The 14,607-nt window shown below is 40.6% G+C and overlaps 1 protein-coding gene across 1 annotated transcript in view; it reads left to right on the top strand.

Annotated features, from left to right (window-relative positions):
* The window catches only part of LOC139564976 (copine-9-like), a 186,969-nt gene that overhangs the window by 91,952 nt on the left and 80,410 nt on the right, over window positions 1–14,607 (top strand). The window contains exons 5-6 of the mRNA XM_071384933.1: window positions 5,177–5,216; window positions 10,226–10,302. Of these exons, the coding sequence (XP_071241034.1) occupies window positions 5,177–5,216; window positions 10,226–10,302 (117 nt within the window). The remainder of the gene's footprint in view (window positions 1–5,176; window positions 5,217–10,225; window positions 10,303–14,607) is intronic.

Here is a 14,607-nt window from a genome sequence, read left to right as displayed (position 1 = left end):
TATTTACTGCTACACAAATTGATTTAATTATTTATTTATTAACTAACTAAATAATTACACAGAATACCCATACACACTTACATGAGATAAAGGTCCCTAGTGGACTGACACGATTACACAATGGAAAGGGGGGTGGATAAAGAGAGGGAGAGACAAAGAAAGTCAACTTATCGTACATACATTTGGAAGCTACGCTCACGGAAATAAGAATACTTAGCACCCTAACCACTACTCATTCGGATGAGAAATGCAACATATATTTACACGTAGATCTGTTTCTCTGTCGTCTCTCTGTTGAAACCAATCGATCTGTCTATGGTAGTGGCACGATGTAAGGCTCTGGTTGTCCACTAGAGGTCACAATGTCTTTCTTGGTTGTAGCGCTTCTCTGATCTAGGACGGTTCGTTAGAATAGATATTTCAGGTGTACTCACGGTTGTATCAGAGGGGATTGTCTTCCTTCCCCCTTGTGTCTTTAGTCAAAGTTCTAGGACCGCTTTTTTATACACAGCTGCAGACTGTGAATGTTCTGGTCTAGTCTTTACCTTCTTCACTCATGTTGAGAGTTTCAAAGCTTCTAACCATTTCGTAATGTTCAGCTCGCGCTGTACATCAGCTGGTCTGTAGAGTTTAAACCATTTTCAGCCGTGTAGCCATAGCTCCACACTGTCTGGTCTCAGTACAAAGTTTGTAACCATTTCCACTTGTGAACCACGGCCTCATGTCTTTTTGGTCTTGCACACCATCCATCTGCTTGGTCTCTAGTTGATTATTCAGGGTTCAACTTTCGACCACTTTACACGCCAGAAGCAACCCGGCATGTCTTGGTCTGGTTTTCATAGGTTCCAACCATTTCGTAACGTTCAGCTCATGCTGTCTATCACGCTGGTCTTTTAAGCACTCTGGCTAAAGGGGGCGTTCCGTCATACTGGCACGAACTCTGAGCTCACTGGGGCGTGGCTACTGACTGCCACAAGTTTAGATGAAAAACTATTCTCATTTAGAAGGCTAAAATCACATTGCTATCTTCACAAACGTATTCTAATATTTAATCATATCATTTTTTACAACATTTATATGTAAACCTGATACATAGCACGCATACACATTCAAAGTTACCGTTACCTTGATATACCATCCTTAATGACATCACAAAATAAAAAACAATGTGACATGATTATTATTTAAGTTCCCACCAACCATTTCCCACATTCTTATGTTAGAAATATTGTTCCATTATCCACTTTTGGATGTTAGAGTTTTTGGCGGCAAAAATCTCTCTAACACAGGGATGTTTACCTTCCCATACTAGGGAGCCAGAGGGAGAGTTTCTGCAAATTATTTATGATCGGTTGTTAAGTCATAAAACCGTCCCAAGAGGGTTCGGAGGGGGGGGGCTGATCTGGCACCTTTGTTCCTCACCAAGGAGAGAGAGTCATGACAGCAGTATAGATCACTTTCGTTGTCTGTTCTGGTTCTGTTCCTTGAAAAATGTTATTTTCCGTTTTTATGTTCTGTTCCCTATCCCAAACCGTGGTTGAGGCTGCCTGTACTGAATGATGAAATGCATTAATAAATGTTTATGGTTTAACTTATGATGCAGCACATTAATGCTGCAATACAGTGCATTTGGAAAGTATTCAGACCACTTAACTTTTTCCACATTTTGTTACGTTACAGCCTTATTCTAAAATTGATTAAATAGTTTTTCCCTCATGAATCTACACACAATACCCATAATGACAAAGCTAAAAGTTTCTTTTACAAATTTATATATAAAAAATATATGTATAAAATCATATTTACATAAGTATTCAGACGCTTTACTCAGTACTTTGTTGAAGCACCTTTGGCAGAGATTAAAGCCTCAAGTCTTCTTGGGTATGACACTACAAGCTTGGCACACCTGTTTCTCCCATTCTTCTCCTCTCAAGCTCTGCCAGGTTGGATGAGGAGCGTCGCTGCACAATTATTCTCAGGTCTTTCCAGAGGTGTTCAATTGGGTTCAAGTCCGGGCTATGGTTGGCCACTCAAGGACATTCAGAGACTTGTCCCAAAGCCACTCCTGCGTTGTCTTGGCTGTGTGCTTGGCGTCGTTTTCCTGTTGAAAGGTGAACCTTCACCCCAGTCTGAGGTCCTGAGTGCTCTGGAGCAGGTTTTCATCAAGGATCTCTCTGTATTTTGCTCAATTCATCTTTCCCTCGATCCTGACTAGTCTCCCAATCCCTGCCGCTGAAAAACATCCCCACAGCATTATGCTGCCACCCCCATGCTTCACTGTAGGGTTTGGTGCCAGGTTTCCTCCAGACGTGATGCTTGGCTTTCAGGCCAAAGATCTTGGTTTCATCAGACCAGAGCATATTGTTTCTCAAGGTCTGAGTCCTTTAGGTGCCTTTGAGAAACTCCTTCCATTTAAGAATGATGGAGGCCACTGTGTTCTTGGGGACCTTCAATGCTGCAGACATTTTTGGGTACTCTTCCCCAGATCTGTGCCTCGACAAAATCCTGTATCTGAGCTCTACGGAGAATGGCTTGATTGTTGCTCTGACATGCACTGTCAACTGTGGGACCTTATATAGACAGGTGTGTGCCTTTGTTGTAGAAACGTCTCAAGGATGATCAATGGAAACAGGATGCGCCTGACCTCAATTTCGAGTCTCATAGCAAACGGTCTGAATAATTGTGCAAATAAGGACTTTCTGTTTTTTTTTAAATAAATGTACAAACATTTCTAAAAAGCTGTTTTTATTTTGTCATTATAGGGTATTGTGTGTAAATTTATGAGGGATTTAAAAATATATATATTTTAGAATAAGGCTATTACGTAAAGAAAAATGAAAAAAAGTCAAGCAGTCTGAATACTTACAAATTCACATGGAAATGTTAGTTATAGATCTGTCATTCTCATTGAAAGAAAGTCTAAGAAGTGGTAGATATGTTCTATGTGCGCTATTTCTATGCTTCCCATTCTTAAGTTTTGGTTTTGTACACCAGCTTCAAACAGCTGAAAACTATATTATTGGTTATAGAAATACTGTATATTTCACAGCGGTTTAGACTGTACAATGCTTGTTTTGTAAACTGACATTTGGCGAATATTCAAATTTGTTTGTGGTTTAACTAACAGTCTGGAATTTTACCTGCTGTTTACTTTAGAACTACACTACATGAACATCTCATTCCAAAATCATGGGCATTAATATGGAGTTGGTCCTCCGTTTGCTGGTATAACAGCCTCCACTCTTCTGGGAATGCTTTCCACTAGATGTTGGAACATTGCTGCGGGGACTTGCTTCCATTCAGCCACAAGAGCATTAGTGAGGTCGGCACTGATGTTGGGCGATTAGGCCTGGGTCGCAGTCGGCAATCCAAATCATCCCAAAGGTGTTTGATGGGGTTGAGGTCAAGGCTCTGTGCATGCCAGTCAAGTTCTTCCACACCGATCTCGACAAAACATTTCTATATGGATCTTGCTTTGTGCACGGGGGCATTGTCATGCCGAAACAGGAAAGGACCTTCCTCAAACTGTTGCTATAAAGTTGGAAGCACAGAATTGTCTAGAATGTCATTGTATGCTGTAGCATTAAGATTTCCCTTCACTGGAACTAAGGGGCCTAGCTCGAACCATGAAAAACATCCCCAGACCATTATTCCTCCTCCACCAAAATCTACAATTGGCACTATGCATTGGGGCAGATAGCGTTCTCCTGGCATCCGCCAAACAGAAATTTGTCTGTCAGACTGCCAGATAGTGAAGCGTGATTCATCACTCCAGAGAATGCATTTCTACTGCTCCATAGTCCAATGGCGGTGAGCTTTACACCACTCCAGCCGACGCTTGGCATTGCGCATGGTGATCTTATGCTTGTGTGCAGCTGCTCAGCCATGGAAACCCATTTCATGAAGTTCCCGACAAATAGTTATTGTGCTGACGTTTCTTCCAGAGGCAATTTGGAACACGGTAGTGAGTGTTGCAACCAAGAACAGAAGATTTTTTACACACTACGTGCTTTAGCACTCAGCGGTCCCGTTCTGTGAGCTTGTGTATAACAGCACTTACAGTTGACTGGGGCAGCTGTAGCAGGGCAGAAATTTGACAAACTGACTTGTTGGAAATGACAGTGCCACATTGAAAGTCACTGAGCTCTTCAGTAAGGCCATTCTAGTGACAATGTTTTTCCTATGGAGATTGCATGGCTGTGTGCTTGATTTTTTTACACGTGTCAGCAACGGGTGTGGCTGAAATAGCCAAATCCAGTCATTTTAAGTGATGTCCACATACTTTTGTATATATAGTGTAACTAGTTATTACTTCATCATTGATTTAAAATTAGTTTTGTGTTTCTCCCAGATTTACTGAAACAAGTATTTTTTTATTTAACTAGGCAAGTCAGTTAAGAACAAATTCTTATTTACAGTGACGGCCTACAGGGGAACAGTGGGTTAACTGCCTTGTTCAAGGGCAGAAGGACAGATTTTTACCTTGTCAGCGCGGGGATCCGATCCAGCAACCTTTCGGTTCCTGGCCCAACACTCTAACCACTAGGCTACCTGCCTCATTGTTTTTAGTCTCAAACCACCAATTGATAGCACCTTGTTTTCTAGTAAAAATAGTTTTAAAAAACCTACATCTACGGTGTCCATATTACGACAGTCTCACAAAGAGTTACAAGGAGTTGGTGTCAGCGTCACTGAGACTGACCACAACTCCTTATAAGACTAGCAGTAACTCTCGTTTGTCAATTACATAATTTTTAAAACATCATCACCACTGTTAGCTAATTTCAATGAAAATGAACTGCATATTTTAATAATAGCTTCATGTAATGAAAGTTTAGGTTTATTTTACATTACCTCGTTTTGTGCCTGCCAGTTGGCTGTAGGCTTCTCTGCTAGCAGCGTGCTAGCTAGCTGGCAAAAAAAGCCTTTTCGCTTCCCACATCTCCCCCATGTGAAAGAATCTGATTTATATAATTAAATAATATGCCCTGGCAAATATTCTTTACTTGCCAATGTAATTGACAACATTATCCCAGTTTAATATGCTGCTTGAATGTATTCGTTCCCATAGCAGCTAAATATGGAATGTACATATGCAAGTGTTTTAAGGTAACTTGGATTTTTGGTGGATTCAACCCATCATCAGGTGCTGATTTATTGTTCTTATTTCTTACAGGTACAATGTGGACACCAGAAGTTCAAACATTTCAAAACATGTAAGCACACTGGTGACTTCATACAATTAATATAAGCATACTTAGCTATGTGGCATGCAAATATGTATCTATTTACTTCATGAACTCTCAAGGGAGAATTAAAGCAGTTACATTTGGTTAGTCTTTGATTGGATTACTTATTGCTACGTTTTTTCAAGGGGAGAATGTTGGAATAATGAACAAAAAAATTAAGAAATGTTTGTTTTTTGTCTCTGCAGATTTCCAACTAACAGATCTGTGTTTCTCTCTCAATTGCAAACCTGTGTGGATGAGCAGAAGGTTAGTCAACAAAATAACTGGGTAGCACTATCATTTATAGTTTTGAAATAACAGTGTAACGTCCGGAAAGTAATAGGAAACAACAGGAAAATAAGACAGCAACGACCAGGTAAGAACGCAGTAATAATCCTTTAATATTTAGTATGTAGATGCTAAATACTGATATAAAGTTATATGAATGTTCCTGGTTGTTATTGTCACGGCCGTCGTCGGAAGGAGACCAAGGTGCAGCGTGGTGAGCGTACATTTTCTTGTATTATTGTAAATGTCGCCAAATAACAAGAAACGAAGAAACAACCGTGAAACTTAACAGGGCTATTGTGCCACTAACAAAGATAACTACCCACAAACGCCAAAAGAAAAAAGGCTGCCTAAGTATGATTCCCAATCAGAGACAACGATAGACAGCTGTCCCTGATTGAGAACCATACCCGGCCAAAACATAGAAATACAGAACATAGAATGCCCACCCAAATCACACCCTGACCAAACCAAATAGAGACATAAAAAAGGCTCTCTAAGGTCAGGGCGTGACAGTTATGTAGAAAAAACATTTTGTTACTGAAGAGCTATCCATAATAGAGGCTAATAAGCAAAGTTAAGTATTTAAGTAAGTATTTAAGTAAATATTTAAGGCCATTTCCCTCTTCTTAACAGCACCATTTATACTTATTAGGAATGAAACATTTGAGGAACTACAGGACATCATACTTATACTGTGTGGGCCAACTTCAAAATGTACCTTTTGGGTCTTTGCTTGTACTGTACCCGGGTAGTTACTTTGTCGTTGCTGTGTTGTTTTGCTGTTTTTTCCTATTACTTTCCGGTCTTTACCTAGTTATTTCAGCACTCTACTTAAGTCATTGTTATGTAAATTACTATTACTTTCTTTATAGTTTTACCATAGTTTTAGTGTACTTATGAGGCCTTAAAACTGTATTCTAAAGCAATTATCTGTTCCCCGGTATATTACTATCACTTTCTTAATAGTTTCACCATATACAGTGTCTTCAGAAAGTATTCACACTGCTTGACTTGTTCCACATTTTGTTGTGTTACAGCCTGGATTTAAAATGGATTAAATTGAGATATTTTGTAATAATACCGCATAATGTCAAAGTGCAATGATGTTTCTCAATTTTTTTACAGATGAATAGAAAATGTAAAGCAGAAATGTCTTTAGCCAATAAGTATTCAACCCCTTTGTTATGGCAAGCTTAAATAAGTTCAGGAGTAAAAATGTGTTTAACAAGTCATAAGTTGCATGGACTCAATTTCAAACACAGATTCAATCACAAAGACCAGGGAGGTTTTCCCATGCCTCGCAAGGAAGGGCACCTATTTGTAGATGGGTAAAAAAAAAGAAGAAGATTACATTGAATATCCGTTTGAGCATGGTGAAGTTATTGATGACATTTTAGATGGTATATCTTTTTTTTAGATGGTACAATTACACCCAGTCACTACAAAGATACAGGCGTCCTTCCTAACTCAGTTGCTGGAGAGGAAGGAAACCGCTCAGGGATTTCACCATGAGGCCAATGCATCCTGTTTGCAATAAGGCACTAAAGGAAAACTCCCAAAAAATTGGCAAAGAAAGGTACTTTATGTCCTGAATAGAAAGCGTTATGTTTGGTGCAAATCCAACACAACACATCACTCTTCATATTTTTAAGCTTGGTGGTGGCTGCATCATGTTATGGGTGTTCTCGTCATCGGCAAGGACTAGGGAGTTTTTATGATAAAAAGAAACGGAATAGAGCTAAGCACTGGCAAAATCCTAGAGGAAAACCTGGTTTTGGAGACAAATTCACCTTTCAGCAGGACATTAACCTTAAACACAAGGCCAAATATACACTGGAGTTGCTTACCAACACGAAATTAAATGTTCCTGAGTTGCCTAGTTACAGTTTGCAGCATAGAGAGGTTCGCCATTTCATGTAATTGCTTTGCACTGGATTTATTCACTGCAGTTATTTAATCTCATCCAGTAATAAAAGACCAGAACCGGCAGCAGTGTGTCCTGTGTCAAATTAATCTACATGCACTACAGAACACAGAACCAAAGCCAGAGAGCAGTAGCCAGCGCATTCACACATAGGCCCAGACCGGCTACACTAACAATAAATTAAGTTCCATTAATGAACATAGTAGCTTAATTACTTGTGATTGTGTTCATCTGTCTAGGGAGAAATTGCATCAAATTAAGTGTGATATACATCTGTGATCTGATGAGACAAGAATTTTACTTTTTCACCTGAATGCAAAGCGCTATGTCTGGAGAATACCAGGCACAGCTCATCACCCATATAACACTGTCCCTCCCGTGAAGCATGGTGGTGGCAGCATCATGCTATGGGGATGCTTTTCAGAGGCAGGGACTGGGAGACTGGTAAGGATAGAGGGAACAATGAATGGAGCCAAATACAGGCAAATCCTTGATTAAAATCTGCTTCAGAGTGAAAACGACCTTAGGACAATGACCCCAAACATACAGCCAAAGCAACGCTAGAATTTCTTCAGAACAAAAATGTGAACTTCCTTGACTAGCCCAGCCAAAGCACAGACTTGAATCCCATTGAAAATCTGTAGAAAGACTTGAAGATTGCTGTTCACCGCTGCTTCCCATCTCATTTAACAGACCTTGAGAAAATCTGCACGGAAGAATCCAGATTTGCAAAGCTGATACAGACATACCTAAGACAACTCAAAGCTGTAAACGCCACCAAAGGTGCTTCTACAAATGATTGACTCAGGGCTGTGAATACTTATGTAAATGAGATATTTCTGTATTTCATTTTCAATACATTTCAAAAACATGTCTTTTCGTTGTCATTATGGGGTATTGTGTGCAGAAGGGTGAGATTTTGTATTTAATCCATTTTAAATCAGGCTGTAACACAACAAAATGTGGAATAAGTCAAGGGTATGAATATTTTCTGAAGGCACTATAAGTATGATGTAGTTTCTCATATGTTTCTGTTAAATAAACAATATTTCTTTGAAAGTTCCAAGTACATTCCTAATAAGTATAGACAGTGCTGCTGAGAAGATGGAAATGGCCTTAAATACTTACTACATAACTTTGCTTATTGGTCTCGATTATTGATTTATTTTCAGTAACAAATAATTGTTTCTACATAACAACCAGGAAAATTCATATAACTTTATATCAGTATTTAGAAGCTACATACTAACTGTTAATGGGTTATTACCACGTTCTTACCTGGTCGGTGTCGTCTTATTTCCCTGTTGTTTCCTATTGCTTTCCGTACGTTACCCTGTTATTTCAGCACTGTAAACTAAAGTGCTACCCTGACGGTAATAGTATGGCGCTAATGTATGGAATGCGTCCCAAATGGCACCATATTCCCTGCTTTTGACCAGGACCCATAGGGCTCTGGTCAAAAGTAGTGCACTATGTGGAATTACATATATCGTTACTGGGGACCTTGATTGATTTCCACAGGATATATTGCATTGTATCAATCAAAAGTGTATGAACAGTGAACCATGATCCGTGGACAGTAGTCACTTTCAACAGCTGCCTTGCCATAGGTGTCCTTCATTTTATAATGGTCAAGTTCAAGGATTCAGATGAATGACCTGTATAGTTGACATATTATCTTTTCAATATTTTACTGCAGCGGGCTAAAGCAGGGTTCACACACCAACCTGGTCTCATAGTTTCAAGTCGGGATTTGACGTAACGTGGATGAACATCCAATTTTTACCCATTCATTCCGCGTAGCTACAGGGTTCATTCCGCATGGCTACAGGGTTTAAACAGAAACAACTCAAATGGTTAAGTTTAGGTATTCATTCCAAGTGATTAAGGTTAGGGCTATGGTTTCGGGAAAGTATAAAACTAAATAATTTTTTAAAAAGTGCTGTTTCCATTTAGTATCAAATACTCTCCCTGCTTGTGTGGCCGATGTGAAATGGCTAGCTAGTTAGCGGTGGTGCGCGCTAGTAGTGTTTCAATCGGTGACGTCACTCGCTCTGAGACCTAGAAGTAGTTGTTCCCCTTGCAGAGGGTAACGATGCTTCGTGAGTGACTGTGGTTGATGTGTGCAGAGGGTCCCTGGTTCGAGCCCAGGTTGGGGCGAGGAGAGGGACGGAAGCTATACTGTTACATTTGCAAGAAAATTGAGAGCTACTGTGGCGCAGTGGTCTAAACAGCATGCTCTGGCTGTCAGGGTTGTGAGGTCAATCCCAATGCTGTCCCGTATTTCTTTTTGGGGGCGGGGGTGAGCGCCGAGGGTGGCTTATATCGATGTCATCATCAATCGACATGTGTTTCTGGTGACCAGGCTGCACATAGTGTTTCTTGGTAGTCTTAAACAAGGTATCCTTAGGTATGCAAAAATAAACATACAGTATTTTTTAAGTTCTAGATTGCGGGAACAAGCTGTTTCAGGTGTTTGAAAAATGCTAAATTCTCCAACTTCAGGACGGTGGGCCAGCCCCCCTCCGGACCAACCCCTCCCCAGTCATCCTCACATACTATCTGCCCCTCAGATTTATATGATGCATGACACCCATGATTCGAACCCTCTGTCCCGTCCATACAGTGTATCTGTAAAACGTAACAATAAGATCAGAGCCTGTCTGGCATGTGAGACTATGGGATTATAGGAGCTAGGTGTTGTGCTAAAACTGATGCCCCTCCAGGCAAAGCATAATAGGAGCTAGGTGTTGTGCTAAATCTGGTCCCCCTCCTTCTACAGGACTTCCTGGGCCAGATGTTCTGCACTCTGGGGGAGATCATCGGTTCCACAGGCAGTCGGCTGGAGAGAACCCTCTCGTAAGTCTACCGATATGTCTATCAAATATCTACTGTGTATCTGCTGTGTAATAGCATGCATCAAAACACGATCTGCATCTGTACGCCTCTGCATTTGACAGGCTTCCAGAATCTCACAATGTTCGCATTGCCTCGTAGATTGCGAAAAACAAGAACACAATCGTTGGTGTGCCTAAGCCCGGAGTCTTCCACTGTACAGCAGGCATGTAACTGGAGATGAATCTATCGTCAAAACTCCAGCTGAGAAGGATTGTATTTTACGAGCGCTTCAGGCAATAACACATGCTATGGCGGTAACTAGACCAGTCTGAAAGGTCAGGTGGGTTAGGGTTTGCTTAATCAAGCACAGCTACACTCTTACAAAAAAAGGTGCTATCTAGAACCTAAAATGGTTATTTGGCTGTCCCCTTACACGGAACCCAAACCGGCTGGGCGCGTCCGCAATCGTGCATAAATACATTTTGTCCCCCCACACCAAACGCAATCACGACATGCAGGTTAAAATATCAAAACAAACTCTGAACCAATTATATTAATTTGGGGACAGGTCGAAAAGCATTAAACATTTATGGCAATTTAGCTAGCTAGCTTGCACTTGCTAGCTAATTTGTCCTATTTAGCTAGCTTGCTGTTGCTAGCTGATTTGTCCTGGGATATAAACATTGAGTTGTTATTTTACCTGAAATGCACAAGGTCCTCTACTCCACCAATTAATCCACACATAAAACGGTCAACCGAATCATTTCTAGTCATCTCTCCTCCTTCCAGTTTTTTCTTGTCTTGACTTTATATTACGATTGGCAACTTTCATAAATTAGGTGCATTACCGCCACTGACCTCATTCGTCTTCAGTCACCCACGTCGGTATAACCAATGAGGAGATGGCACGTGGGTACCTGCTTCTATAAACCAATGAGGAGATGGGAGAGGCAGAACTTGCAGCGCGATCTGCGTCAGAAATAGAACTGACTTCTATTTTAGCCCTTGGCAACGCAGACGCTCGTTGGCGCGCGCGAGCAGTGTGGGTGCAATAATTGAATAATATAGCTTTCTAAATTTATTTTGCAACACTCGCGCACGCAACGCGAGCGGTGTAGTCAGCCTGTTAGGAGAACCCTTTGAAGAAACTTTCCCCAGAGGGTTCTACATGGATCCCAAAGGGGTTCTATGTGGAACCAAAAAGGTTCTCATATGGGGTCAACTGAAGAACATTTTTGGAACCCTTATATCTAAGTGTAAGGTATTTAAAATGATTTAAATTAGATTTGAACCCATGTCAGTCGCACAACACTGGCCCAGTGAATCACCTAATACGTGTTCCTCTGTACCTCAGTTGGTAGAGCATTGCTCGATTCCCCGGACCACCCATACGTAAAAATCTATGCATGCATGACTAAGTCGCTTTGGATGAAAGCTTCTGCTAAATGGCATATATTATATTATATTTAATAGACACAGGATGGAATTGGGCCCTTTTCAATCGAAGTCAATAGCCAAGATTTTGAGAACTCCAAAATTGAATATGCAAGGAAACAATTACAACATTTTATATACACTGACCAGCTTTGATTGAATGCGTCTCTGTCTCTCTGCCTCTCTCTCTCTCGCTCTCTTGCTCTTTCTCTCTCTCTCTCTCGCTCTCTGCGTTTGGTGTTAGTAGCAGACAACAACACAATGCCACAAAGCACAAACTCTGAGGCCCTATTCCCACTAAGAGATATGAAGGAGAGTCTGAGAAGCGGGGTGGCGAAAGAATTCTACTTTTCAATTAACATTACGTCCTTGCCTTTCATTTCATTGTGGCTGGCAACGCAACATTCTTGGTCTGCAGATCAAATTGACCGTAAATATCACAGTAGCCACTACTAGCCAGTAAGCACAAACTATTCAACAATGACCAACTTTTCTTCTAAAATATATTACACTCTTGAATAATGCAACGATGCACAAGCATGTATGTGCAGACAATGAAAGGGTGTATTTTCTCATCTGCAGGCTACACTCATTACATTTGAGCTTTGAGACAAGAGCACAGAGTTGCTATAGCAGCATGTCTTCATCAAGTAACGTCAGCCGATCAAAAATGTGCGATTAACCCTCTCATACAAATATAAAAGTATACTAGGCCTAGCTTACAACATTACAACAAACCATGGTTAATTTTTGTCAATATCATGCAAATCATTACATGTGGTAAAAGCAAATTGCGACTGAAAACGTGGGTATAAGTGAGGAGTGAGGAGAGGAGCTGTTTTATATGGAAGCTCATTACGCGCCATCAAAATATCAACATGCACAATTAGTCTGTGCTTCAGTCTGATTAACTGTAGCCTACTGATAACAACCATAGCTGCAGGTAGCCTAGGGAAGCCTATGCGCTCTTATCCCATCTGGGCCAGGGGAAATGTAACATCATGTTTTTATAGCCTAAAATAGGCACAGTTATTTGTGTTCTGAGAATGTGAATGTGATCAAATTTGGTTTATATTTACACTTCAGGTGGCTAGGCGACCAATGCCTTTTTAATCCAAAATTATTGACTGGAATTAATCATTTAACACAATAGTGATGACATACTGTATGAGTATATTTTTAATTACAGCTGCAAACCCTACACGATGCAACCCTGCATACAGCAACCTCAGTCCTGTTAGTTTTAGTACAATTACATATCCTATTTGTATGATCTACATTTTACATGTAATTGGTGGTGGGGATGAGCTCTGCTATTACCATTTATACTGTAGAAGTGTTTGCTCAATGAGACAATTCTGTTCACACTGCCCTGCTTTAAGGGGGGCAACTATTTGGCGAGTGCTACCTCCGGAGGTATTATTTTTTCATCTGATTTCAGTGCTCTTCTGCAATGTAAGGCAGGGTTACATTTAACACTATACACAGTAGACGTTGTAAAAAGGCAGAGTTACATTTAACACTATACACAGTAGACAAGTCAACAAATGTTGTTGTCCTGGTCTCCATCTGGCTCACCAGAGGTTGGTTCCCTGGAGCTCACTGTAGGAACTGATTGGCTGTAAAATCCATATATTCAATCATTCATGATTTTATTGATTGTCACTCATTCTATTGCACTATTCTAATCAAACCTGCATTGCCAGTTCATATCAGTAGGTGTCACTATGCGCTCGCTAGTTGAAAAAGACTGACTCCATGGTGGCTGCCTGTTTCTGTATTTTTTTAAGTTATGGTGGTGCTAGAATCCATCAATTCTCTCTTTCTGCATTAGCCATCCATCTGTTATGGTTGGACAAATGTGTTCATATAGTCTGTGTAGACTGCTCTGTGGCAGAATTTGTATTTCTTTTCACTTTTAAGACAGTGAGATGTGCGTCACAAACAGCAGTGGAAATAAAATAATATGCCAATGAACATTACTGGACTAACAAACTGGCTGACTAACCTTTTCAGGAACTTCAGTATCCCTTGGCCTTGGGTAGCAGCAGCAGATCATTTCATCTTCTTTATCCTGTGCCAAACACATTTATTCAGTGAGTCTAAATGATTAATGTTAACTGCTGACTGCATGATTGCATCATCCTAGCTAGCTAATGTTAGCTATCTAGCTAGGCTGCTCTAAAGATGGCTGTCGAAAAACCCTTATCCATTACATTCGCCCACATTTGGCTACAATTCCGACGCTGTGTTTTAACGGTTTTAAATGGCCCCTTATCTTTCACGTCAGTGAGAAATAATATAAAAAAATGAAGAAAATTCAGTTTTGCACAGATTCATACACTGCCTTCAGTTGACAAACTATACTTCCTCCCCAGTTAGCTTACACACAGGTGTTTGGAGCACGCTAGATAGCTAATTAGCACAGGTGGCGGCATATGTCTTCCTTATGTCTTTCTCAAACAAGCTGATATGAAAGATGCATTTCTTATGTTTCCAAAACAGTACCACAATGATGCGTGTTAATGTTTAGAGCAAGCATCAGGGCTCTTAACAAAACTCCCCCGGTCAGAAGATACTTTTGTAAAAAAGCTCTAAAAGAGTTAGCATCTATGAATGGGGTACTCTAAAGCTAACTTTAGTAGTTTGTTAGCTGCTATAGATTGGATCATTCTAGATAGTTTTAGAGGACGTCTAAACTGTGTGTTTGCGCTCTCATGAGGCAGGCAACGAGGCAGGCAACGAGGCAGGCAACGAGGCAGGCAACGAGGCAGGCAACGAGGCAGGCAGGGTTTTCCACTAGATAACACAGCCACAAAGTCAGATTCCACAGACCGGGGAGGAGTGTGGGCGAAGAAAGAAACCAAGTGCAGAGTGCAGTCAAACAACGAG

The sequence above is a fragment of the Salvelinus alpinus genome, chromosome 2, assembly GCF_045679555.1.
Source record: "Salvelinus alpinus chromosome 2, SLU_Salpinus.1, whole genome shotgun sequence".
In the NCBI taxonomy this organism is placed as follows: Eukaryota; Metazoa; Chordata; class Actinopteri; order Salmoniformes; family Salmonidae; genus Salvelinus; species Salvelinus alpinus.
Note: the sequence above shows the minus strand (reverse complement) of the source record. Positions and strands in the feature narration are given on the sequence as shown.